Source organism: Pongo abelii, chromosome 2 (assembly GCF_028885655.2).
Source record: "Pongo abelii isolate AG06213 chromosome 2, NHGRI_mPonAbe1-v2.0_pri, whole genome shotgun sequence".
Lineage (NCBI taxonomy): Eukaryota > Metazoa > Chordata > Mammalia > Primates > Hominidae > Pongo > Pongo abelii.
Window position 1 is genome coordinate 24,453,559 of NC_085928.1, and position 27,309 is coordinate 24,480,867.

The 27,309-nt window shown below is 39.7% G+C and overlaps 1 protein-coding gene across 5 annotated transcripts in view; it reads left to right on the plus strand.

Moving 5' to 3' along the window:
• The window catches only part of USF3 (upstream transcription factor family member 3), a 47,895-nt gene extending 20,629 nt beyond the window's left edge, over nt 1-27,266 (plus strand). For all 5 annotated transcript variants that reach the window (XM_024244215.3, XM_024244217.3, XM_054551508.2 and 2 more), the window contains 5 exons: nt 929-988; nt 2,429-2,457; nt 5,606-5,688; nt 11,327-11,423; nt 14,311-27,266. In XM_024244215.3, the coding sequence (XP_024099983.3) occupies nt 942-988; nt 2,429-2,457; nt 5,606-5,688; nt 11,327-11,423; nt 14,311-20,774 (6,720 nt within the window). In that variant the 5' untranslated portion in view covers nt 929-941 and the 3' untranslated portion in view covers nt 20,775-27,266. The remainder of the gene's footprint in view (nt 1-928; nt 989-2,428; nt 2,458-5,605; nt 5,689-11,326; nt 11,424-14,310) is intronic.
• Nucleotides 27,267-27,309: the final 43 nt, after the last annotated feature.

A 27,309-nucleotide genomic window follows, 5' to 3' on the forward strand; every position in this document is an offset into this window, starting at 1 on the left:
GTTCAAGAGGTGACAGAGCACCATGATTGTTAAGTTTCCAGAGGCCTTCTCCAGCACTGTGGAACTGTGACTCAATTAAACCTCTTTCCTTTAAAAATTACCCAGTCTCATGTATTTCTTTATAGCAGCATGAGAACGGACTAATACAGTTGTCAATCTCTGGGATATAAAAGCATCACAGCTTTCATTATGAAATTTTTGAAAGTCAGAGAAGAGAATGAAATCACCAAAATATCACTACCCTTACTTAACTATGATTAATATATTAATGTATTTGCTTTCTGGCCTTCTTCATATATGTATATATTTTCCAATAGTGCATGTATTATTTAGTAGCCTGATAATTGAAATATATATAGAATTTTCATACCCAGATTTTAATGACAGTCAAATGATAATATGAGACTTCTAGCAGTTTGAAGTTAATGCCCAACAAATGAGTGAATGAATGAATGCCTGCTTTCATGTATGGAATATTACATGTTTGTGCTCTTGTCACATTTGGTTTTTTTGTGTTCAGAGTAGGGAACCATTGTTTTAGTTTAAATTCTGTATAACACTTCACATGAACAAATAGCATACTCTCTCAACTCAACTATGTTCTACCTATCTTTCCAGCTCTTGCTCAAATTCACATCCCCTTTAAGCTTTTCTTGATTTCTAAGCCTGCAGTGATCTTTTTCTACTCAAATTTTCTCAAGCAGTTTCTGGCTATACCTCACATTTGATATTCACTATTTTCTACGTTTGCTAATTATAGTACTTTTATGCTATTTTCTTATACTTATCTGCAACACCTAATCCAATGCTTTTCAATGTCAATTTTATTTTTTAGCATTTTAATATTCAAATCAAATTGCTATTGATCAATTTTTATAAGATTCTAGAATGACTAAGCTTTCTGGTGTGTCTTTCTATCCTTTTGTAGCTGTACTGTAACCATGCCAGAAATGACAGAGAATGAGACGCCTACAAAAAAGCAGCACAGGTATGTATCCACAGCCCCAATATAATATGCTTTGGGCAGATAAGAAGCAGAATTAGTTCCTATTTTGCTACATAGGTAGTCCTTAGAGAACTTTTATTTAGATACCTAGGAAATTATTACTCTCCAAAAATATTTGTAGATAAATACAGATTTACTGAAAAAGGTATATGGTTAAAAATTATCTGTCCTGGCCGGGTGTGGTGGCTCACGCCTGTAATCCCAGCACTTTGGGAGGCTGAGGCTGGCGGATCACCTGAGGTCAGGAGTTCAAGACCAGCCTGGCCAACATGGTGAAACCCCGTCTCTACTAAAAATACAAAAATTAGCTGGGTATGGTGGCATGTACCTGTAGTTCCAGCACTCGGGAGGCTGAGGCAGGAGAATTGCTTGAACCTGGGAGGCAGAGGTTGCAGTGAGCCAAAATCACGCCACTGCACTCCAGCCTGGGTGACAGAGACTCCATCTCAAAAAAGAAAAAAAATTATCTGTTCTTATTCTACTAGCAGTATAACAAGAATGACTCTCAGTAGTCAGTCAAATCTATGTTAAATATTTTGTTTCTAATGACATTTTCACTTGCCTATAGTATTAATTTTTGTATATCCTAAGTTCATTTAGGCTCTAGTCAGTTTGAATAGACATTTTGTGACATTATAATCCATTAATGGTAATATGCATATCAGAACAATGTTACTTCTGGTTCTTTGTATAACCTTTTTTTCTGAGTTTCTAGCACCTTTAGCAATGTTTCTGCTTAGAATTGCATGGCCAATGGTTCTACTAATATTAAAATCACGATTCTCTTTCCTTACCAAATAGCTATTAGAGAATGCTAATGTTTTGAGTAATTGTGTATAAAAGGGAAAGTCAATGCTTTTAGTAGATTGGCTCTCAAGAAAATTTAAGAGTTTGGACAACCTAAGGTACACAAGTACAAGATAGCTCAGATGCCACTTGTCTGTGCACGGGTGCTGTTGGCTGCCACATCTCCCTCCCTAGGGATACAAAATTACTCTCTGCTGTTGCTTCTGTCTCCTGCACACGCACACCCGTACTGGTCCAGATGACAGGACAAACATCAGAAATCACCTACTTGGCACATCACTTCGTGAATTTACCAGCACCTAAGTTACATTTTGAAATAGTTAATTAAGCTTTTCAGTGATTGATTCATTTCCCAACCTGTGACTTCTGGGTATGGAAGAATAGAGAGTTGTAGTTACCTCCAGAAATTGTGGTTTCTAAATTTATATTGAGGTTCTCTGCCATTAGATTTTCATACCATAATATATATTAAGGAAATGTTTCTTCAGATTGTTTCTTATTGCTGCAACAAATACAAATTCATAAAATTTATTTTTATGATTCTTAAAGTATCAAATGGTAAAAATACTTTCCCATTATTTTCATGTTACCTTTTATCTGTACTTTTTATTTCAGAAAGAAAAACCGGGAGACACACAATGCAGGTAGAAACGATTTAAATTTTACCTGTTAGCATTTTTTGCATTCAAAATGAAATCATACTGCAGTTGATTAGAAGTTTTTGTGTTATAAGCAAGGAATCATTATTCATTATGTTTTAGGAAAATGTTCCCTTATTGTTTTTAATTGACAAAATACTCCCTGAGTCTCATGAAGATGGCTTGCTTATCATCTTCTGATTCATAGCCTATTTAGATAATTTAAGAGATTACTGTATCCCTGGAGCTAGTGTTTTAAGTGATTTTACCTACCAAGGTAGTCCAGATATTATTCTCCTAGATAGTATGGAGGGTATGTATCTTTGCAGCAATTCCTGAGGGAGCTGGCTGCCTAGAGGTATAGCTAAGAGATGAGCAGCAGGCTATAGATCCTAAAGGGCCTTGTAATGTGAACAGTCTTAAATTAAGTTCTGGAGTCCTCAATTATAGGAAAAAGTATAGAAAATAAATATTGGATTTTATCTCAAATATTGAAATTACAGGCCAAAGCCAGATAAACATCTATAAAATTAATAGTGCATACATTTGGAATTTGGCACACTGTATCTATAAATGATACCTTCCTTTGTCTAAGGAAAGGACCCTTGGGAAAATTTTATCTATGGAAAAGTATGTTGAACACTGGTGGGATATTGCTGTTTCTCAGAATGTGGAGTTTATTGCCTTTGAAACTCCATTTTTCAGCAGGGGGTAAAAAGTTAATGTTGACTTTTTTTTTTAACCTCCATGCATTACAAAATCTGCTCTTAGAAACCAACAAATACTATTATTAGAGAATTCAGAGGAAAGGTAAGCACAGTTTATTGCTTTGATTTTTTTTTTGCTGTATAAATTAATGTTTTTGACCATAAGAGCTAATCTTTTTTATTGGAATCAGCTGTCACATGGTGCCATAGATATGTGCTTATAGGCTGATTGTGGTGGCTCATGCCTGTAATCCCAGCACTTGGAGAGGTTGAGGCAGGTGGATCACCTGAGGTCAGGAGTTTGAGACCAGCCTGGCCAACATGGCGAAACCCCATCTCTTCTAAAAATACAAAAAATTAGCCGGGTGTGGTGGTGCGTGCCTGTAATCCCAGCTACTTAGGAGGCTGAGGCAGGAGAATCGCTTGAACCTGGGAGGCGGAGGATGCAGTTAAGCAAGATCGTGCCATTGCACTCCAGCCAGGGTGACAGAGTGAGGCTCCATCTCAAAAAAAAAAAAAAAAAAAAAAGAAAGAGATGTGTTTACCATAGCTTACTTACTAAGAAAGACTAATTAGGTGTCATTGAAAAGGATGCTAGGCCAGGCGTGATGGCTCATGCCTGTAGTTCTAACATTTTGGTAGACCAAGGCAGGAGGATATTTTGAGCCCAGGAGTTCAAAACTAGCCTGGGCAACATAGGGAGACCCCGCCTCTACAAGTAATAAAAAAAAATTAGCCAGGCATGGTAGTGCATGTCTATGGTTCCAGCTACTCTGGAGGCTGAGGTAGAAGGATTGCTTGAGCCTGAGAGGTCAAGACTGCAATGAGCTGTGATTGTGCCATTGCACTCCAGCCTGGGCAACAGAACAAGACCTTGTCTCAAAAAAAAAAAAAAGGGAAAAGAAAAAAGGAGAAAAGAAAGAAAAAAGGATGCTCTTACTGCTAGATCATAAAGCAAAAAATATATATATTTTGCAAAACACATCACACCCATGCTACTGAAAGATCATCTACTTAGAAGCACTGGAATCCTTTGTTAAAAAGGAATGTTTTAGAAAACTTTGTAATAGAAAATAGCCAATACTAATGTTTCCACTTACAGAGTCTTACAGAAATTATTTGTATAATGTCTCCTATCCTTTGACCCCTTTTAAATTTGTAACACATAAGCCTGGAACATTTCACAGTTGATTGAGAAGCTGTCAGTTGCTTTGTTTCTTTGATGGGAAAGATCCAACATAGCCAAAGTGGAGAGTCCAGATCCCAGATCCCATAGAGAAAACCAAACCAATACTCTTTCTTATCTATTTTAAGTCATAGCTAATAGCTGTTTCTATATCAAAAAGGCCCAGTAGTCATCCAAAAAGGTGTTTTAAGGTTCTTTAATCTGCCTAGAAAAGTCTCATTTGCCCATTTGCCATAAAGAGGCAGCTTTCTAATAACTTGTTAGTGGATTCTTTAAATTTGATTATCATTAAAATCTCTAGTGATTACTTGAACTATAATAGAATTATGGCCTAGTAGTAATGAAATATTAGCAATTCCTATTTGTTTTTAATTTGAAAGTAATTATTATCAATGATGGTCTTTAAAATTTTAAGGTCTGGTGCAGTGACTCAGGTCTGTAATCCCAGCACTTTGGGAGACTGAGGTGGGCAGATAGCTTGAGCTCAGGAGTTTGAGACCATCCTAGGCAACATGGCAAGACCCTGTCCCTACTAAAAATACAAAAAATATAGTTGGGCATGGTGCTGCATGCATGTGGTCCCAGCTGTTCGGGAGGCTTGAGCCCAGGGAAGGGGCTGAGGGCAGGAGATTGCAGTGAGCTGAGATTGTACTGCTGCACTCCAGCCTGGGGAACCCTGTCTCAAAGAAAAACAAAATGCTAATAAAAGTATTGCTTATGTAGATTTCTATAACACTAGACTTAAAAAATGACATCTTAGACATTTTACTTATTATAGTTATTTATAATAGATAATGTTTGATAAGCCCTTCCCCTTCCCCTTCCGCTCCCCTTCCCCGTTCCCTTTTTTTTTTATTTTTATTTTCAGACAGAGTCTCATTCTGTCGCCCAGGGTGAAGAATAGCAGCATGATCTCAGCTCACTGCAGCCTCCATCTCCTGGGTTTCAAGCAATTCTCCTGCCTCAGCCTCCCGAGTAGCTAGGACTACAGGCGTGTGCCACCACGCCCAGCTACTTTTTGTATTTTTAGTAGAGATGGGGTTTTGCCATGTTGGCCAGGCTGGTCTTGAACTCCTGACCTCAGGTGATCCACCCGCCTTGGCCTCCCAAAATGCTGGGTTTGCAGGTGTGAACCTTCACGCCTGGCCATTGATAAGCATTTCTTAGGGATTTCTTTACCTAAAACTTCTTTACCCTGGTTGAATGAGGGCACTTTGACTAAGTAGTGTAAGGTTTGATAAACGAATTTTCTCCCATCTAGTGGAGAGGCATAGAAAGAAGAAAATCAATGCTGGGATAAACAGAATAGGAGAGCTGATCCCATGTTCTCCTGCCCTGAAGCAGGTAAGAAGTCTACTCATATCTTCATTCATTACTTATGAACAGACAATTCCCTAAGTTGTTTTGGTGCTTAGAATGATTATTTTTGTTGCTGTTTCTATGTATGGTTCTTTTGAAATTAATAATTTCCTTGTTTTAATTCTTCCCATTCTTCCAACAATCTTTTAGTACAGTTTCTTCATGGTCAAATGTACCATATAATTTCTAGACTCTTCAGATTTCTCTTGATTACTAAATTAATCATATGACTGTTTACATATATGCCACTCTATTTGCAAGGCATTTTTTCGTTTTGTTTTCCTGCCAATGCATGTTCTTACTCCTTTTAAATTCTTACTTAGAATCTTCCAAGGATCTTTTTAAAAATTTATTCTCCATGCCCTCTTATCCCCCAGTAGTACTTAAAATCTCAGCTTAAAGTATGACAGTGTTCTCTAATGAAGATACCTTTTTGTTCCTTCTAATAATGAGGATAAAGCGTGCTCCACTGAAAACAAAAAACAAAAAATTGAAACAATATGAAAGGCATAAAAAGGTTTAAAAAATAAATTGATATCTTACTCCCAAGCAATAATCACTATTATAATGTTGTAATTAAATGAATATATGCAAAAAGTTAATAAGACACATAGCAAACAGCACTAAAAAGCTTAAAACAACAAACATTCATCTCCTACCTGCTTCCTAACCCCAACACAGCTCCTTAGAGGCAAATATTCTCAACCGTTTCTTCTGTGTATGTGTTTTTTTTTACTGTTATATTTCTAAATAGCATACTTATGTTGCTGTGTCTGAATTTTTCAATTTTAGGTATTATCTATTGACTCGTTGTTATGCTTTTCCCCTGGCTTCTCCTTCTTCAGTCCTTCCATTATAATTCTATCACTTTTGGTTAAATTGGTATTCAGTTTTTATGCTTTTAAAACTGTAAATATTATTCATGGTTGAGCCAAGGAGTGTACTATTATATTTCATTTGTTGCTTTTGTTTTTGGGTGGAGTAAATAATTACCTCATAGTTTTCAATTTGCTTAATTTTTCATATACTTATCTTAATCCTTCTGATACTTCCAACCATCTCTTAGTAGAGTTTTCTATAAGGTCAAATATACTACATAATTTTCATTTGCCATTTTCTTTCTTCAAGACTTTACTTCTGGAACCCTCTGTTCTCTTTTTCATTCTCAACCAGTTGGCCTCTTCCAGCTCTTCTGTTTTTAATTGCAGCTCTTATATTTTTAATTTCCAATAGTCTTTTTTCTTATTCTCTGTTCCTTTTCCTACCATATGTTTGTGGATACAATATCTTCTCACCTCTGAATAGTATATGTAGGTTTTTTCCTGAAGTTTTTTTCTGTTTATGTTTTTTTCCTCTGATTTCCTTTTTTCCCCTTTTTGTCTCATCTTTTTTTGAGGGAGTTTTCCTTAAATGTTTAGTGACTTGAAGCTGTTTTTTTCATACTTGAGAATGAGGCATTAAAAAGCTGATTGAATAGGTTTGTCTTTTGGTGGCCCTAAGTGTTGCATGATTAGAAGCTATGCTAGTTTTATTGTTCTCGTTGTGGAACTAAAACATATCAGTATTTGTCATTTTTTTTTTTTGTGGGATAGCTATTAATTTTTTTATTTTCTTGAAGAAGAACCCATCAGTCTCCTGCCTGGGAGTGGGACTGGTAGGAAGAGGAAGAGGTTGCTATTAGTTCTGGGAGCTGGATGGGGGTTAGGGGGCTAGAGAGTCTTGTGCTGTAGTAGGCAGAGTTTTACTCTACCCCACTGTTTCCACTTGGGACCCTCGTCTTGTCCACTTTTGTGCCAAGTATCCCTGAGGTTGAAATTCTCTGGTTCAAATTTCACAGAAAATAAACTTGTCTCCTGTGGTTTGGGCAGGAAGGGAAAGTCATCAAGCTGTGTAGAATATGTGCGTGGGGGCAGGGTAGGGGGTGGTTCTTATTACTGCTTTATTAGAAGTCTTTCAGCCACTTCCCCTCTATTTTATCCCCCAGCTCACTCCACCTTCTGTAGAGGCTGGTGGTTCTCAGTGTTGAGCCTTCCCAGGATGTCAAAGGAGCAAATCAGCTTGCTTCTCTATGTTATCTCCCTTGGAAAGGACTTACTCTTCATTTCCTTTCATTCTTCCCTATAGGATGGACTTAGACTTCCATATATGGTTTTTTTGTTTGTTTGTTTGTTTTGAGACAGTCTCACTCTATTGCCTAGGCTGGAATGCAGTGGTATGATCTCGGCTCATTGCAACCTCCGCCTCCCAGGTTCAAGTGATTCTCTTGCCTCAGCCTCCTGAGTAGCTAGGATTACAGGTGCATGCCACCACGCCAGGCTAATTTTTGTATTTTTAGTAGAGATGGGGTTTTGCCATGTTGGCCAGGCTGGTCTCAAACTCCTGACCTCAAGTGATCCACCCACCTCGGCCTCCCAAAGTGCTGGGATTACAGCACCCGGCTCCATATATGTATTTTTCAGCCTTTTTAAAAATTGTGCTTTCTGTTTCCTTGACCACAATGGCACACACTATGCCTTCTAATTTGTTTTTCTTTCTCCACATCTCAATGGAAGGTAGCTACTCAGTAAACATAGATGTTTGCCCAGGAAAATCTTACTTTCCTGCTCTTGGCTTTCATCCCTGCGAGTTTCTCTGAAGAAAGGAAACCATAACCATTTACTTCCTTGGTGTTCTAGAATGTGCAAAGGAAGTCAGTATTTGGCTATCAGAAGTAGAGCCAACTAAGATTTTCTTCACAGGCTTTGGGCCCTGTCTGCAGTAGAGGGACAGGTGGCTGGGAATTATCAGGTTCTGCCTTTGTTCAGATTATTGTTTTTAAAAAGAACAATATTATTTTTCTCTTAGTAGTAAATAATTTCCTGGGTTTATGTATTGGGTCTCTGTTGGGACTCATTGTAAATAACTCAGAATTATAAATTGCCAAACAAAGGACTAAATCACAGTGATTCCTACATGAAAAGAGTTATCTACAAAGTACCAGAGATAGCTAATAATATATATCCTGGAGTAGAGGTTAAATATTCATTGCAACATTCTTGATAGCTAAAGGATAAAAACCAGAAATGACTGTTAAGGTATCTTAAATATTTATCAATAATAGACTGGTAAATAAAATAAATACAGTCATTAGCAACAATAAGTAGTCCGGGCGCGGTGGCTCACACCTGTAATCCCAGCACTTTGGGAGACGGAGGCAGGCAGATAATGAGGTCAGGAGATCGAGACCATCCTGGCTAACATGGTGAAACCCCATTTCTACTAAAACAACAACAACAACAACAACAAATTAGCCCGGCATGGTGGCGGGCGCCTGCAGCTACTCAGGAGGCTGAGGCAGGAGAATGGCATGAACCCAGGAGGCGGAGGTTTCAGTGAGCTGAGATCGCGCCACTACACTCCAGCCCGGGCGACAGAGCAAGACTCTGTCACAAAAAAAAAAAAAAAAAAAAGAAACAAGTAGGGGCCGGGCATGGTGGCTCACACCTGTAATCCCACCACTTTGGGAGACCAAGGTGGGAGGATCATCTGAGGTCAGGAGTTTGAGACCAGCCTGGCCAACATGGTGAAACCCCGTCTCTACCAAAAAAAAAAAAAAAAAAAAAAAAATTAGCCAGGCATGATGGCATGTGCCTGTAGTCCCAACTACTTGAGAGGCAGAGGCAGGAGAATTGCTTGAGCCCGAGAGGCAGAGGTTGCAGTGAGCCGAGATCGCACCACTGCACTCCAGCCTCGGCCACAGAGCAAGACGTTGTCTCAAAAAAGAAAAAAAAAAGAAGGATATCTAGATGCTATATGGAAGTATCGCAAATATATATATATATAATATATATATATTTATTATTTTTTTGAGATGGAGTTTTGCTATTGTTGCCCAGGCTGGAGTGCAATGGTGCAATCTCAGCTCACCACAACCTCCTCCTCCTGGGTTCAAGCGATTCTCCTGACTCAGCCTCCTGAGTAGCTGGGATTACAGGCATGTGCCACCTCACCCGGCTAATTTTGTATTTTTAGTAGATTAGTAGAGATGGGGTTTCTCCATGTCGAACTCCTGACCTCAGGTGATCTGCCCACCTCGGCTTCCCAAAGTGCTGGGATTACAGGCGTGAGCCACCGTACCCGGCCGCCAAGATATATTTTTAAATGTAAGGAAATACAAAATCCTTTTGTCTGTTTGTCTGTTTTTTCTTTTGAGACAGAATCTCACTCTGTTGCCCAAGCTGGAGTGCAGTGGCAGGATCTCACTTCACTGCAGTCTCTGCCTCCCAGGTTCAAGCAATTCTCTTGTCTCAGCCTACTGAGTAGCTGGCATTACACGTGTGCGCCACCATGCCTGGCTAATGTTTTTGTAATTTTGATAGAGACGGGATTTTGGCCAGGCTGGTCTCAAATTCCTGACCTCAAGTGTCTGCCCACCTCGGCCTCCCAAAGTGCTGGGATTATAGGCATGAGCCACTGCGCCTGGCCTTGTCTGAGTTTTTAAAAAAGATGTATATAGGCATGTATTGGACATGAGAATAAAGGAATACTTAAACATAACGTACAATCTTTTTGAAAAAGCTTAGGAATACAATTTACTGGAAGTGTGACACCAAAACTCAATCAAGTGACATTCCTCTCTTGACCTATTATTTAGAATAATTCGTAGTTGTGGTAAACAGAGTAAAGAATAACATTAAAATCCAAAACCTTTACAAAATCTTGAAGGCCTTCTCTGGCCTCTTCTACTACTCTTCCCATATGTACTCCACTGTAGCTCGGCTCACCTCCTTACCATTCCTCCAACGTGCCGAGCCTAGCTTGGCTGAGGGCCCTGCCCTTCTGATCCTGCTGTCTGGACTCCCTTTTCCCATATATCTGCAGGGCCTGCTTCCTTTCACTTCCTTCCAGTTTTTGCTCAGGTATCACCTTATTCAGGGCCCTTCCCCAACCTCCATATACAACAAATGTTCTCAGTGTCTTAGTTCAGGCTGCTACAACAAAAATGCCATAGACTGGGTAACTTTAATTTCTCACAGTTCTGGAAGCTGGGAAGTCCAATATCAAGTGCCAGCCAATTCACTTCCTGGCGATGACCCACTTCCTAGTTATGTCCTCAAGTGGCAGACAGAGAGAGAGATCATCTCTGTCTCTTCTTATAGGGCACTAATCCCATCATGAGGGCTCCACCTTCATGACCTAATTACCTCCCAAAAATCATCACATCGGGGATAAGGGTTTAGACATATGAATTTTAGGGGGCACAAACATTCAGTCCATTGCACAAAGTAACCTCCACCATCACTCTAGCTCCCTCTTTACCCTGCTTTATATTTCTTCATAGCATTCCTGTGTGTGTGTGTGTGTGTGTGTGTGTGTGTGTGTGTGTGTGTATTCTTCAAGGACAGGGACTTTGTTTGTTTTACTATTATATCCCCAGTGCCTAGAACAGAGCCTGCCACTCATTAGCTGCCCAATAACCATTTAATAAATGAAAATATACAGTAGAAGCTTTTGAATATGGTGCCTGTTTTAAATTTTGAGAAGATAAATATCATATATGTGATAAAGACAAAGCTTAAAGTTTCATATGGCAAGTTCTTACCCTTCAGTGAAACTTGTAAATTTTTAAAACTTTCTTGGACAGAGCAAGAATATGATCCTGGACCAAGCCTTTAAATATATAACAGAATTGAAAAGGCAAAATGATGAACTCCTGCTTAATGGAGGAAACAATGAACAAGGTAAAGATTTAAAAGTTCTTACTTTTTGTTGTATTTTAAAATGTTTAGGTGTTTATGTCACAGTGAAATTTATATTATGACAGAAAGCTTTTTGGCCCCAAGACATTATTAAGACCCTGCATTCAGTGGGTCTGGAAGAATAATGTTACCAATAAATTCATTTTAGTCTAACTCTTTCTCCTCTGTGAGCACCTCTTATCTTGCAGGCATACATAGTTTTGACTTTGAACTCTTCTGTGTATTTCATGTTTGCCTAACTCATGATACTGGTAATGCTAAATCGCCTTTATTCCAGTTGGACATTGCAGTTAGGGCAATCCCATAAGAAGATGTAAGTGGGGGAGTTCTGCTCAGTGAAATTTAAAAAGATTAGGATATGCCTGTGCCAAGACTTAACTATGCATTAACAAAAAAGGCCAAAACATTCATTTTGTTTATACTACTTTTAATGTGTGCATCAAACTGCCTGATCATTTAATGATACTTGATTCTTAGATAAAGGTGACTTTTTAATGCCATCAAATGAGTTCTCTTTTTCCATTAGCATTGGAGAGAAAGTTTCCTTATAGCAGTGGGAAAAAAATATTCCAGGCAAGTGTAAAGCTCAGGGTAGGCCAGTTTGAAATTGTCTTTTATTTATGCCCCTGACAAGTGCAAGGAGAGAATTTCCTGTGACAACTCAGTAGGCCACCTTAAAAGGAGAGAAAAAAGGGCAGAATTGCCTGAGGTAAAGTCAGTGCTGGGCTGTGTTTATTGTAATGATGGGAAAGATATTGGAAAGCCTACCTAGGAGGTCGGCATTCAGAATTCTCCTTGTTTACTTTTAGTTAAATATTAGCAGCTTCCCCCCTCACCTAGTTTAGCTGGTGTTTATGTCCCAGGTCTTTTTGTGATGCCGTCAGATAGATAAATGATCCATGTTTAACAACTATTTGAGGCACCCCACAGAAGGGGTGTAAGACAGAATGATGAGTAGACTTTTCTAATGAAGGCTCTTTTGATTTCAAAGCACAGAGGCTGAGACAATCAAGTTACCTTAGGAAAAAGGGAAATTGTTGAAAAATATAAGTTGCAGGGGACTCAGAAAAAGCTGACCAGACAGGCCAGGGGTTAGGGGTGGGATCTAAGGCAGCCTAAATCTGTGTTTGTTATTTCTGTCATGATCGTTATTTCTCTGGTTCTTTTTCTGTGCGTCTGCTCTATCCTCTTTTTTTCTCTCAGTGGCTTCTTCCATATGCTCACTGTGCATGTATCTAGTAGCCAAAGCAATGGCCTTGGACTCAGGCCCTCCTAGGTTTGAGTCTCAGCTTCATTTACTCACTCAGTACCCTTTGGTCAGTTACTTAGCCTCTCCAAGTCCCAGTTTCCCTATGTTAAAATGAGGATAATCATAGTATCTACCTGGCTGAATTTAGGCAAATTATGTAACTGCTCTGGACCTGTTTCTCACATCTAAAAGTGGTGATAATAAAATATAAATTGCCATCTCATGGTTCTTATGAGGATTAAAAGAGATAATACAAGAACTTAGATTAAAGCCTAGCACAGAGTAATTGCTTGATAAATGTTAGCTGTTATAGTTGTTGTTGTTATTAAATGAAACAAGGAATGAAATGTGCCAGGTAGTAAAGGTGCAATAAGTGAGAACCATGATTATTATCTGGTCCATAATGATTGTTCTTTAATTTCTACTGTCCATGGACACTGGTATCTTTCTTTTGTCTCTTAGTTTTAAACTAAGAAAAATGATCTGCTAGTTTCAGCTCGTCTTTGTTGGAATGGAACTTTTCATTTCAGGCTCCCTCACAGGGTATTAGCCTGGAGAATAGGATGCTTTGGAAAAGGAATGAGAATACTCTCCACTGTTTCAAGGCAGATGGGGATGTGTGGGGTCACAGAGCATATACCAACAGCTAAGCCTGCCCCATTAGTGGTACTCATAGGTGAAGCTATCTACCTTAGAAAGGAGGGCTGTGACAATGCCCTCACTGCTCAGTAGCATACCTGCATTGTCCCTACCAAGCAAAGTGCAGGTTCTATTGTTGATGCTTTCTTTGGTGCACTTTGGTGCCACTTTGCTTCTTACGTGTTCTATTCCTTTTTGTCTCAATTGTTTCAAAGGATAAAATAGAAACTAAAGCCATTTATAAAAGAGACTGTCGGCTGGGCATGGTGGCTCATGCCTGTAATCCCAGCACTTTGGGAGGCCAAGGCGGGCAGATCACTTGAGGTCAGGAGTTAAAGACCAGCCTGGCCAACATGGCGAAACCCCGAATCTACTAAAAATATGAAAATTAGCTGGGAGTGTTGGTGCGCACCTGCAATCTCAGCTACTCGGGAGGTTGAGGCAGGAGAACTGCTTGAACCTGGGAGGTGGAGGTTGCAGTGAGCCGAGATCGCACCACTGCACTCCAGCCTGGGTCACAGAGCAAGACTCTGTCTCAAAAAAAATAAAAGAAAATAAAAAATAAAGAGACTGTCTGTTACTATCACAGGTAATGTTGGCTGCTGCAGCATTTAAATGGCATATTGATATTCAATGTTATTTTGCTAGCATGTTACCATGATATCAGTATGTCTTCCCTTACTTCACCTGTGTAGCTGCCCTACTGGAAATTTTTGAATTGGGAATTTTGAGGTTTCTACATTATGAGTAATTTTTCAGTTGACCTTTAAAAATTTATAATTTTTAAAGGAGGGCAGAGGGATTAAAATATCATTCTAAAAAGAAAAAAGAAGTTGTATTAGAAAAGAGCTGAAGAGTCTCAGTTGAGGTATTTAGAATGCTAGAATTAGAATTCAGTAGTTTAGTATACAGTTCTTTATCAAGTCATTGTAAAGACTGACATTCTCAGGTATTTATAAATTTTTGTTTTTAATATTATAGCTGAAGAAATAAAAAAGCTACGGAAACAACTGGAAGAAATCCAAAAAGAAAATGGCCGATATATTGAATTACTGAAAGCTAATGACATATGCTTATATGATGACCCCACAATTCACTGGAAAGGAAATCTTAAAAACTCAAAGGTCTCTGTTGTTATTCCTAGTGACCAAGTTCAAAAAAATATCATTGTTTATTCCAACGGGAATCAGCCTGGTGGAAACAGCCAGGGAACAGCTGTTCAGGGGATAACTTTTAATGTTAGTCATAATTTACAAAAGCAGACTGCCAATGTGGTGCCAGTGCAGAGGACTTGCAATCTTGTGACTCCTGTATCTATTTCTGGAGTTTACCCTTCTGAAAACAAGCCATGGCATCAGACCACAGTTCCTGCATTGGCTACCAACCAGCCTGTTCCTCTTTGTCTTCCTGCTGCCATTTCTGCTCAGAGTATTCTCGAGCTTCCCACCTCTGAAAGCGAATCAAATGTGCTGGGTGCCACTAGTGGCTCACTGATTGCTGTTTCAGTTGGATCCGAGCCTCACCAACATCATTCTTTGCACACATGTCTAAATGATCAAAATTCTTTTGAAAATAAGAATGGACAAGAGAACCCCAAATTATTGAAGAAAATGACCCCTTGTGTTACAAACATCCCCCACAGCTCCTCAGCAACTGCCACTAAAGTGCACCATGGAAACAAGTCCTGCCTGAGCATACAGGACTTCAGAGGTGATTTTCAGAACACTTTTGTTGTTTCAGTTAACACCACAGTCTGCTCGCAGCCTCCCAGAACTGCAGATGATTCTTCTCCAATGATCATTAGTAAGAGTGCAGACTTGACAAGTACAGCTACAGTGGTGGCATCATCTGCCCCTGGAGTAGGGAAGGCCACCATTCCTGTAAGCACTCTTTCGGGAAACCCTTTGGACAATGGTTGGACTCTTTCTTGTTCTTTGCCTTCTTCAAGTGTTAGTACTTCAGATTTGAAAAACATTAATAGCCTTACACGAATTTCTTCAGCTGGAAACACGCAGACAACGTGGACTACTTTGCAACTGGCGGGAAACACTATTCAGCCCTTAAGCCAGACACCATCTTCTGCTGTGACTCCAGTATTAAATGAGTCTGGTACTAGCCCCACCACAAGCAACCACAGTAGACATGTGGCTACAGGCATCAACTTGAATAATTCCTTTCCAGCAGATGGGCAGCCAGTTGAGCAAGTAGTTGTAACATTGCCTTCTTGTCCATCTTTACCTATGCAGCCACTAATTGCCCAGCCACAAGTTAAATCTCAGCCTCCCAAAAATATCCTTCCACTGAATTCAGCAATGCAAGTGATTCAGATGGCTCAGCCAGTTGGGTCAGCTGTTAATGCAGCTCCAGCTAATCAAAATGTTATAATTCTTCAGCCACCCAGCACCACCCCATGCCCAACAGTGATGAGGGCAGAAGTTCCCAACCAAACAGTAGGTCAACAGATAGTAATCATACAGGCTGCTAATCAGAATCCTTTGCCACTCCTCCCTGCCCCACCTCCTGGTTCTGTTCGACTCCCTATCAATGGAGCCAATACTGTAATAGGGTCTAATAATTCAGTGCAAAATGTTCCAACACCACAGACTTTTGGAGGAAAGCATCTTGTCCACATATTACCAAGACCTTCATCTTTATCAGCGTCTAACTCAACACAAACTTTTTCTGTTACCATGTCAAACCAACAGCCTCAAACCATTTCTTTAAATGGACAGCTCTTTGCTTTGCAGCCTGTGATGTCTTCATCAGGAACTACAAATCAAACCCCTATGCAAATTATTCAACCCACCACCAGCGAAGATCCAAATACCAATGTTGCCCTGAATACATTTGGTGCTTTGGCCAGCCTCAATCAAAGCATATCACAGATGGCTGGGCAAAGCTGTGTACAGTTGTCTATTAGCCAGCCTGCCAATGCTCAAACTGCTGCAAATAGTCAAACCACTACAGCTAACTGTGTTTCATTAACAACAACTGCAGCACCTCCTGTGACAACAGATAGTTCAGCCACACTAGCTAGTACTTATAATCTAGTGAGTACTTCCTCAATGAACACTGTTGCTTGTTTGCCTAACATGAAATCTAAAAGGTTGAATAAGAAGCCAGGTGCCAGGAAACACTTAGCAGCAAACAAGTCAGCGTGTCCCCTGAATTCAGTCAGAGATGTGAGCAAGTTAGACTGCCCCAACACTGAAGGCTCAGCAGAGCCATCCTGTAATGATGGACTGCTAGAAAGCTTCCCTGCTGTGTTACCATCTGTCTCTATGTCCCAGGCAAATAGTGTGAGTGTTTCTGCTTCACATTCTTTGGGTGTTCTAAGCTCTGAATCATTAATACCTGAGTCTGTATCGAAATCTAAGTCAGCAGAAAAGTCCAGCCCACCCTCCCAAGAATCTGTAATGAGTGAACATTTTGCAATGGCCACAGCAAAATCCAAAGATTCTACCCCTAATCTACAACAAGAGACATCTCAGGATAAACCACCAAGTAGTTTAGCATTATCAGATGCTGCCAAACCCTGCACTTCAGCCAATGTATTGATTCCATCTCCAAGTGATCCTCACATTTTGGTTTCTCAGGTTTCTGGTTTGTCATCTACAACAAGCACTACAAGTACTGACTGTGTTTCTGAGGTAGAAATCATTGCTGAACCTTGCAGAGTTGAGCAAGATTCATCAGATACAATGCAAACCACAGGTCTCTTAAAGGGGCAAGGTTTAACTACATTGCTATCTGATCTTGCTAAAAAAAAAAACCCTCAGAAATCATCTCTTTCTGATCAGATGGATCATCCTGACTTTTCTTCAGAAAATCCTAAAATAGTTGATTCAAGTGTGAATTTACATCCCAAACAGGAACTATTACTGATGAACAATGATGATAGAGATCCTCCACAGCATCATTCCTGCCTCCCTGATCAAGAGGTTATTAATGGTTCTTTGATCACCGGTAGACAGGCCGACTCTCCCATGTCAACCAGCTCTGGCAGTAGTCGTAGTTTCTCAGTTGCATCCATGCTTCCTGAAACAACAAGAGAAGATGTGACCAGCAATGCAACAACTAATACATGTGACAGCTGTACCTTTGTAGAGCAAACTGATATAGTAGCTCTTGCAGCAAGAGCTATTTTTGACCAGGAGAACCTTGAGAAGGGAAGAGTTGGCCTCCAGGCTGATATAAGAGAAGTTGCTTCAAAGCCTTCTGAAGCATCATTGTTAGAGGGACACCCACCTTTCAAATCACAGATACCTAAAGAGAATGGCACAGGACAGGCAGAAGCAACATCAAATGAATTTAATTCTCAGGGTTCAATTGAAGCAACTGTGGAGAGGACCCTTGAAAAACCAAGTTGTTCTCTAGGAATTAAAACATCAAATGCATCTTTACAGGATTCAACTTCTCAGCCACCAAGCATCACCAGTTTAAGCGTGAATAATCTTATCCATCAGAGCAGCATCAGCCATCCTCTGGCCAGCTGTGCGGGTTTATCCCCAACCTCAGAGCAAACAACTGTGCCTGCAACGGTTAATCTGACCATTTCATCTAGCTCCTATGGCAGTCAACCTCCTGGACCATCTCTGATGACCGAATATTCCCAAGAACAGCTAAATACTATGACTAGTACCATACCAAATTCACAGATTCAAGAGCCACTCTTAAAGCCAAGTCATGAAAGCCGTAAGGATTCTGCTAAGCGTGCTGTCCAAGATGACCTTTTACTGTCTTCAGCTAAACGTCAAAAGCACTGTCAGCCAGCCCCCCTTAGGCTTGAAAGTATGTCCCTGATGAGTAGAACTCCAGACACCATTTCTGATCAAACTCAAATAATGGTCAGTCAGATCCCTCCTAATTCTTCAAACTCAGTTGTGCCTGTTAGCAACCCAGCTCATGGAGATGGCCTTACACGATTATTTCCACCTAGCAACAACTTTGTGGCTCCTGCATTGAGGCAAACTGAAGTTCAGTGTGGTTCTCAGCCTTCAGTTGCTGAACAGCAGCAAACCCAGGCAAGTCAGCATCTACAGGCCCTGCAGCAGCATGTTCCAGCTCAAGGTGTATCTCACCTTCATAGTAACCATCTATACATAAAGCAGCAGCAGCAGCAGCAGCAACAACAACAACAAGCAGGGCAATTAAGAGAGAGGCATCACTTATATCAAATGCAGCATCATGTACCTCATGCAGAGAGCTCTGTCCACTCTCAGCCCCATAATGTCCACCAACAGAGGACTCTGCAACAGGAAGTTCAGATGCAGAAAAAGAGGAATCTTGTTCAGGGCACCCAGACCTCTCAGCTTTCCTTACAACCGAAGCACCATGGAACTGACCAATCCCGATCCAAGAGTGGCCAGCCACATCCCCACCATCAGCAGATGCAGCAACAAATGCAGCAACACTTTGGAAGCTCCCAGACAGAGAAGAGCTGTGAAAACCCTTCAACTAGTCGGAACCATCATAACCATCCCCAGAACCATCTCAATCAAGATATTATGCACCAACAGCAGGAAGTTGGAAGCAGACAGCAAGGTTCAGGGGTTTCATCTGAACATGTATCTGGGCATAATCCAATGCAGAGGCTTTTGACATCAAGAGGCTTAGAGCAGCAAATAGTGTCCCAACCAAGTATTGTGACTAGATCTTCAGACATGACCTGTACTCCACACAGGCCAGAGAGAAATAGAGTTTCAAGTTATTCTGCTGAGGCACTCATTGGAAAGACATCTTCTAATTCAGAGCAGAGAATGGGGATATCAATTCAGGGTTCCAGAGTTTCAGATCAGCTTGAAATGAGAAGCTATCTTGATGTTCCCAGAAATAAGAGTTTGGCTATTCATAATATGCAGGGTCGTGTGGACCATACTGTAGCCTCAGATATCCGCCTTTCTGATTGTCAGACGTTTAAACCAAGTGGAGCTAGTCAACAGCCCCAGAGTAATTTTGAAGTACAATCTTCAAGAAACAATGAAATAGGTAACCCTGTATCATCATTGCGGAGTATGCAGTCCCAGGCTTTTCGAATTAGTCAAAACACTGGCCCCCCACCAATTGACCGTCAAAAGAGATTACCTTACCCACCAGTTCAGAGCATCCCAACAGGAAATGGTATTCCATCAAGGGACAGTGAAAATACTTGTCACCAAAGTTTCATGCAGAGCTTACTTGCCCCTCACCTCAGTGATCAGGTCATTGGGAGCCAGAGGTCACTCTCAGAACATCAGAGGAATACACAGTGTGGTACATCTTCTGCAATTGAATATAATTGTCCCCCAACTCATGAAAATGTCCATATTAGAAGAGAGAGTGAGAGTCAGAATAGGGAAAGTTGTGACATGTCGTTAGGTGCAATTAACGCCAGGAACAGCACCTTGAATATTCCTTTTTCAAGTTCCTCTTCCTCAGGAGATATTCAAGGTCGAAACACAAGCCCCAATGTTTCTGTACAGAAATCCAATCCCATGAGGATTACTGACAGTCATGCGACCAAGGGCCACATGAACCCTCCAGTCACAACCAACATGCATGGGGTTGCAAGGCCAGCGTTGCCACATCCATCTGTGTCTCATGGAAATGGCGATCAAGGCCCTGCTGTACGTCAAGCTAATTCTTCAGTTCCCCAGAGATCAAGGCATCCCCTGCAAGACAGCAGTGGTTCCAAAATTCGTCAACCTGAAAGGAATCGTTCTGGAAACCAGAGGCAAAGTACTGTCTTTGATCCAAGTCTTCCCCATCTTCCTCTCTCTACTGGTGGCAGTATGATTCTTGGACGTCAACAACCTGCTACAGAGAAGAGAGGAAGTATTGTTCGTTTCATGCCTGATAGCCCACAAGTACCTAATGATAATTCAGGTCCTGACCAGCATACGCTATCACAAAATTTTGGTTTTTCTTTTATTCCTGAGGGTGGCATGAATCCACCAATAAATGCTAATGCTTCTTTCATTCCACAGGTTACTCAGCCTAGTGCCACTCGAACTCCAGCCCTCATCCCGGTAGATCCACAAAATACTCTGCCCTCCTTCTATCCTCCATACTCTCCTGCTCATCCTACACTGTCCAATGATATTTCAATCCCCTATTTTCCTAATCAGATGTTCTCAAATCCTAGCACAGAGAAGGTAAACAGTGGAAGTTTAAATAACCGATTTGGATCAATTTTATCTCCTCCCAGACCTGTTGGGTTTGCTCAACCAAGTTTTCCTCTTCTGCCAGATATGCCACCAATGCACATGACCAACTCTCACTTATCCAATTTTAATATGACATCTTTGTTTCCAGAAATAGCTACAGCGCTTCCTGATGGCTCAGCAATGTCACCTTTGCTTACAATAGCAAATTCCTCTGCCTCTGACTCTTCCAAGCAGTCCTCAAACAGACCTGCCCATAACATAAGCCATATTCTAGGTCATGACTGCAGTTCAGCTGTTTAAATACTGATAAACGAAATGTAAAGGTAATGAGTGAGATTACAAATGTATTTGTGTGTGCATGCGCACAGACATGTACATGAAGAGAAGGATTGTGTGTGTGTGTATAATTAGTTTTCAGTTATCTTCTGAATGTAGGAAAGCCATGTCAGGTGCAGATACTGGGTTGTCAGAAAACAAGTTATCTTTCGTTTTCAACTGCATGGTGTACTTTTTTATTTTCCAAATAGATTTACATTTCAAAGTTGGTATTTCCTAAATACTAATTAGCTGGAAATTGGGGGAGATCATCTTGTCATGTACTGGGTAGTAGGAGGGAGCCTAGACTTTAAACTTGATTGTTGATAACTTATAGAATATATAGTTAAGTTGCTACTGAAAAATATAGGCAGCTTGATAAAACAGTGGCTCATAATCAAGTGCTGGCTAATGTCAGCATCTAGAACAGCTTCTTACCTATGGCAGATGTTGAACTGATGTTGAGTTTAATGTCCGTAGTTAAAGTCAAGCAGTTAGCAAATAAATAAAAGCAATCAGCCTTTATTCTCAAAGTTTGGTTTAGATAGAGACTTCTTTCTAAATTATAACAATCCATAAATTATCTGAATTTTATGTCTTGTTCTTCAAATTAGGGAGCTGTGTTATCCTTTAATGTGCCAAGATTATTTAAAGCAAAGGTCTTCCTTAGACAATTATTTAGCCTTAAATATAGAAAGCTAAAAAGTTAAGTACATACATATTCTCCATTTTGTGCTTGCATTTTGCATCAAGTCATAAGGGTAAAAGCAGTTAGTTGTATTGTGGAGTTTTGCATGGGTGCAGTTAACAATGGATGTTTCATCAACTGAGTTTAGTATTCTCTCTTCATTCTATTTATTTGATCTTGAAATACATTCTTTTGCATTCATTTAAATATTAGGATTGATCAGGAAATAGTGTTTGTAATCTACACATTTATTTGAGCCTTACTTTAAAAATATTTCTGAACAGAGATTTAAGCTCTGTCAGTATTTTCATTTACTGATAGTATTTATATTTTAAATATGGCATTGTATATTACATTATTATCCTTCATGACAGAATTATAATGAGAATATGAATTTGTTATTTTTCTTGTTGGTAGATGTGAAATGGTGCTTCAAAAAATGTGTAGTCTTTCTGTATGTCTCTGTGTGTGTAAGTATGTGTGTGTGTGTACACATATTTTAAAGTATGAATTGGTCCTTTAAAAACAGGCCTGCCATCTGAAAATGGGAAATTGAGACCTGAGACCTGCTAAAGCATAGAAGAACTTGATATAGGTAGGATTTTTTTTTTTTTAAATAGATGGAGTCTGGCTCTGTTGCCCAGGCTGGAGTGCAGTGGCACGATCTCAGCTTACTGCAAGCTCCACCTCCCGGGTTCAAGCGATTCTCCTGCCTCAGCCTCCTGAGTAGCTGGGACTACAGGCACGTGCCACCACACCTGGCTAATTTTTTGTATTTTTAGTAGAGATGGGGTTTCACCATGTTAGCCAGGATGGTCTTGATCTCCTGACCTCGTGATCCACCCGCCTCGGCCTCCCAAAGTGCCAGGATTACAGGCATGAGCCACCGTGCTCGGCCTAGGTACGGGTTTTTAAAAGCCCCACAGAAGTTTATAATACATTTAAAAACCCATATTAAAATTTGAAAACTTAAAAACTAAGAAAACAATGGCATATATTCCTTTTCTTAAACCTGTGAAGTCCATTACTTTTTGTTCTTTTTATATTCTGCCAAAAATGGGATGGGGTGGGAGAGATGCACAGAAATTGTTTTATCTGCCTTGTTAACAAAGTGAACTCAAGGACCAGCTTTTCTTTTCTTTCTTCTTTTCTTTTTTTTTGAGACTCTGTCACCCAGGCTAGAGTGTTGTTAGGTGCAATTAACACCAGGAACAGCACCTTGAATATTCCTTTTTCAAATTCCTCTTCCTCAGGAGATATTCAAGGTCACTCTGTCACCCAGGCAGGAGTCTACAGTGGCAGGATCTCGGCTCACTGCAGCCTCTGCCTCCTGGGTTCAAGCAATTCTCGAGCCTCAGCCTCCCGAGTAGCTGGGATTACAGGTCTGTGCCACTACACGTGGCTAATTTTTATATTTTTAGTAGAGACAGGGTTTCACCATCTTGGCCAGGCTGGTCTTGAACTCCTGACATCAGGTGATCCACCCACCTCGGCCTCCCGAAGTCCTGGAATTACAGGCATGAGCCACCCCTCCCAGCCCCCCCCCCCCTTTTTTTTTTTAATCCTAAAAAGCTTCCTAAGGGTTGGTCAGAGCAGTTAACTCCAGTGAATACCTCTTCTAAAGACTCAGCAAAAGGGTCAGTTGTGCCTCTTTAACTGTTCTTACCAAACTCTCCTATCTTTTTCTGCTGCCAACCAAGCAGCCTCCTAGGGACAAAAAAATATACAATATTTTTTTTTTCTTGCTTACAAAGCAAGAACAACCTGTATTTTCTTCCTTCAGAATGGTCTTGGGGAAGAATAGGAGAGCTTCATGAATAAGTTACTCAAGACAACAGATAAACACAGTAGTCAAAACTTTTTATTGAGGAAAAATGTGGCATTTATGGTTTGCTTTTTAATTCTCTTAACTGAATTTTAAGCTGCAACATTCAAATTTTTCTTTGTACTTGAAAGGTCCAGTCTGCCAGTTTCAAGAAGGACAGTTTTCCATGTGTTTGGCTATTCATTTCCCTCTCTCCCTCTCTCATCTGTCTGTCTCTCACTGCCTCTGTGTCTGTCTCTCATACACACACACACATTCATACACACACACACACACACACACACACTCTCTACGGTGGCTGTTCTGAAGTACTGGGGACTGCTAGACATAATTGAAAGTAAGGTAACAGGCTAAGGAGAAGCTCAGTTTGAACATTGCAATACAAAGGCCTGAAAGCCTGTGACTTTCAAGTATTTCTGTTGCATTAATTGTATTTTCCTGCTTAGCTGTGTTCAGACATAGTATTTGCATTTCTTGGAGCTTTCATTCCAACAGTGTAACATTTTGATCTTGAAAGAGTCTCAATAAGCCTTATTTGACCATCTGAGGAAAAATGTGACCATCTGTGAATAATTGGCTCCTGCTTACGTGTAGCCCTAATTACTTTACAGATGTATGCATTTGTATGTAAGACTTCAGTTCATACATGGCTTAATTCTGAAAGTGTTCAGACCATAGTACCCTTATTTGATTTAAAAGCATGAATATATGAGATTTACTAGCAGTATTAAGTATTTGATAATTAGAGCTACGTGATTTTTGGGAAGAAATTTGTTGTATCTAGTGTTAATCTGGATATAATTTTTGGTAAAGGGATGGCAGAAAACATAGTCAATTGTGGTTATAATAAATGTAACCTTATTCTTGGCCTGCTCCATGTCCAATAGGGCTCAGGGAAGCTGGTCATTTCCTTAGCGGGATGATTACTTCTTTGCCTTGAAGCATTTATTGGGCCCACCATGTATGGATCAGCGTGTGATAGTAAGTCATACTCCCAAATCAGTGATTCCCAAGTCTTGGCTTTGGGAACCAGTATGCCTCGTATTCTCTTAAAGAGCAACAAGAATTTCTTGAAACAAAATTAGTTCAGAATTGATTTAAATTTTTTAACTTCTGGAAATACATGAAGTTATGTCTGAGTCATGAGTGACAGTCATTGATTAAATCATTTCTCTGTCTCTTTTTTAGCATTATTGATCACAGAATCAGTTATAAAAAGTGGTTAATTCCTTTCAACATTTAACAATAACTTCTCATGAAGGGAAAAATTCCAGATTCTCTTCATGCGTAAACGTTTAATGTGTCAATCATAGGTGAAAGGAATCTAGTTTGATGTTGTTTCTTTCTTTCTTTCTTTTTTTTTTTTTTTGGAAAATACAAGTTGCTCTGGGATGGCTTATATGTTGTTTTATACCAGTTCAGGAAATTTATTTTTGTTTTTATTGTAAGACCTTTTGGAGTACCAGAGATGGCACCTTTTTTCTAGGTAAGGTGTAGGAATTCCTCAGTGGTCTTGCTTCATAAAATTTAACATATCAGAACTGGGGAAAGAGAAAGGAGGGGGTTATTCTTTTGCAGCATTTTCCAGTCACATATCAGGGTTATATTGAACTGCAACAAAGATCAACTTTTAAAAATTAGGCTTCTTAAAATACAAAATGATTTAAGTATTTTAAAGATAATTTATTTGCCTTGCTCTTGCCTTCTAACATTAGCCATTTCATGGAGAGGCTAAAACTTATACTCCAAAAAATGTGGAAGTACGTTTTAATGGGAGTAAAATTAAAAAATTTTGAGAAAGGGTAAGATCTTATGAATATGCATCTTCTTAGCTTTATCTTCCCTTTGATATGTAGGCACTTACGCTCTTCTATCTGCTCCATGTCAAATAGGGCTCAGGGAAGCCGGTCATTTCCTTAGCGGGATGATTACTCCTTTGCCTTGAAACATTTATTGGGCCCACCATGTATGGATCAGCGTGTGGTAGTGAGTCATACTCCCAAATCAGTGATTCCCAAGTCTTGGCTTAGGGAACCAGTATGCCTCGTATTGTCTTAAAGAGAAACAATAATTTCTTGAAACAAAATTAGTTCAGAATTGATTTAAAATATTTCAATGTGCCATATAGCTCTGTCCCTTGGTTTGGTTGGCCTTGTTTTTTCCTGTGAAGAATGAAAGGGCAAGGGTGATACCAAAATGAAACAGCTTTGGAGCCTGGAAGCCATTTTTGTAATTCTGTTGTCTATATAAATGCTACCTTTGCTTGGAGGTAGTGTGCCTGTGGCTGTGTACATCCAGAGGGCAACAGTAATAGCCAACAACCAGACAAACTAGTGAAGTTAATCTGTGAGTGATGATTTTATGATACCTATATGCAAATTAAAGGCAGAAGTTAGTTTCTTCTCAAGATGTCTTTTTGGCTGAACGTTACCATTTTTCTTTCCCCAGGGTTTGACAGAAAAGGGCCTTTTTTGGATTTAACTATATTCTGTCTGCATTCTATTCTTCATGCATAGGTTTCTACTAGAACCTGTGGAGGGGGGACACCAAATTTAGATTGAGGCAGTCCACGCTGGTAAGAAGCGTGAAGACCTTGTTGGACACAGAGCTTCTAGATCTTTCCACCTGTAGCCTCTACCCTGTTCCTGCACTTTACCTGAAACTGTGCCTCTGGTCTTTAGACCAGCTGTTGGAACATATCACTCACCCACTCCTCTGTTATAGCAAAGGGCCAGCTGGGATGGTACATGCTGTGTAATCAGACACCTTCTCGACAAGTACAGCTGATGTTTCTCACTGTTGCCTTATCATTCTCTGAGCCATCTTTGATGTTGATTTGTAAAAAAAACAAAAAACTTAGTAACAAAACTCCTGTTAAACTCAGAGCTTGTATGTGGTGGTCATTCAACATCCTTATTTCTAGATTTACACAAACTGTACCAACTGTAATCTTTTTCTGGCATGTGTATGTGGTCAGATGCTTCATAAACATGAGCCAACTTGGGTTGTAAACATTGGGCATAATATACAAATTGGGGAATTTTGGATGACTGCATAATCCTGTCATTAGAGATTTCATAAGACAGAAGATAACTGTTTATTTGTAATTTAACACATTTTTAAAAAAGATGATCTTTAATTTCTTTCCCTCAGTTGTGTATACAGCTATACACCATGCTAACACCATACTATGTCATAGGAACTTAAAGTTAGATGTATCTAAATCCCTTCACTTTTCTGAGACTTCTCTGTGCTCCCACCCCTGAAGTCTTCAAATCATTTTTCATCTGTGAAGTCACTGAGGTACTGGGCTTGACTATAGTGGTAACACTTAAGGGGAGTTGAACTATTGATCTTCCAAGAAGAAAGGGACCAGACAGTGTTAAGATGCTGCAGTTGTGTTACTGTGAAGAAAAGACTCGCTTCCACTTTCAGCAGGCTATATAAATATATATACATATATATATTTTCACTTTGGTAAAAAAAAGTTGAAAAATCTGAGGAGAACATAATTACCTTCACAAATTATTTATAGATACACTGGGTGAGAAGCTTACTGTAGGGCAGTCACCCGAAAAAAACTAATTTTAGTGCTTTCAATAGTGTAATATTTGTATCTATTACCATGGCAGCAGTGTCTGCTGCACACTGTCCTATTACTGTAAATCTCCTGGTTTATAATTCTTATGGAAACTAATTTGTTTTGTAATGGAATCCAGAGCAGATATGTATAATATGATCAGGATTGTCCTACAGTTGTAAATAAGAATAGGTCCTGTTTATTTTGACATCTTTTTACAAATGCATTGTATTAGGGTGTGAATATTCTGAACCATCCTCTTGTTTAAAGTTTGGAAATTTTTATTGTTAAATGTAACATTTTAATGGTTGTAATAATTATTTGTATAGATATGAATATAGTATTTTATTTAAGAAAATAAACTTTGCATTTTTGCATTGTAAATTCATTCTTCCCTGATCATTGCATGTGCCACTTGCTTGTCTTG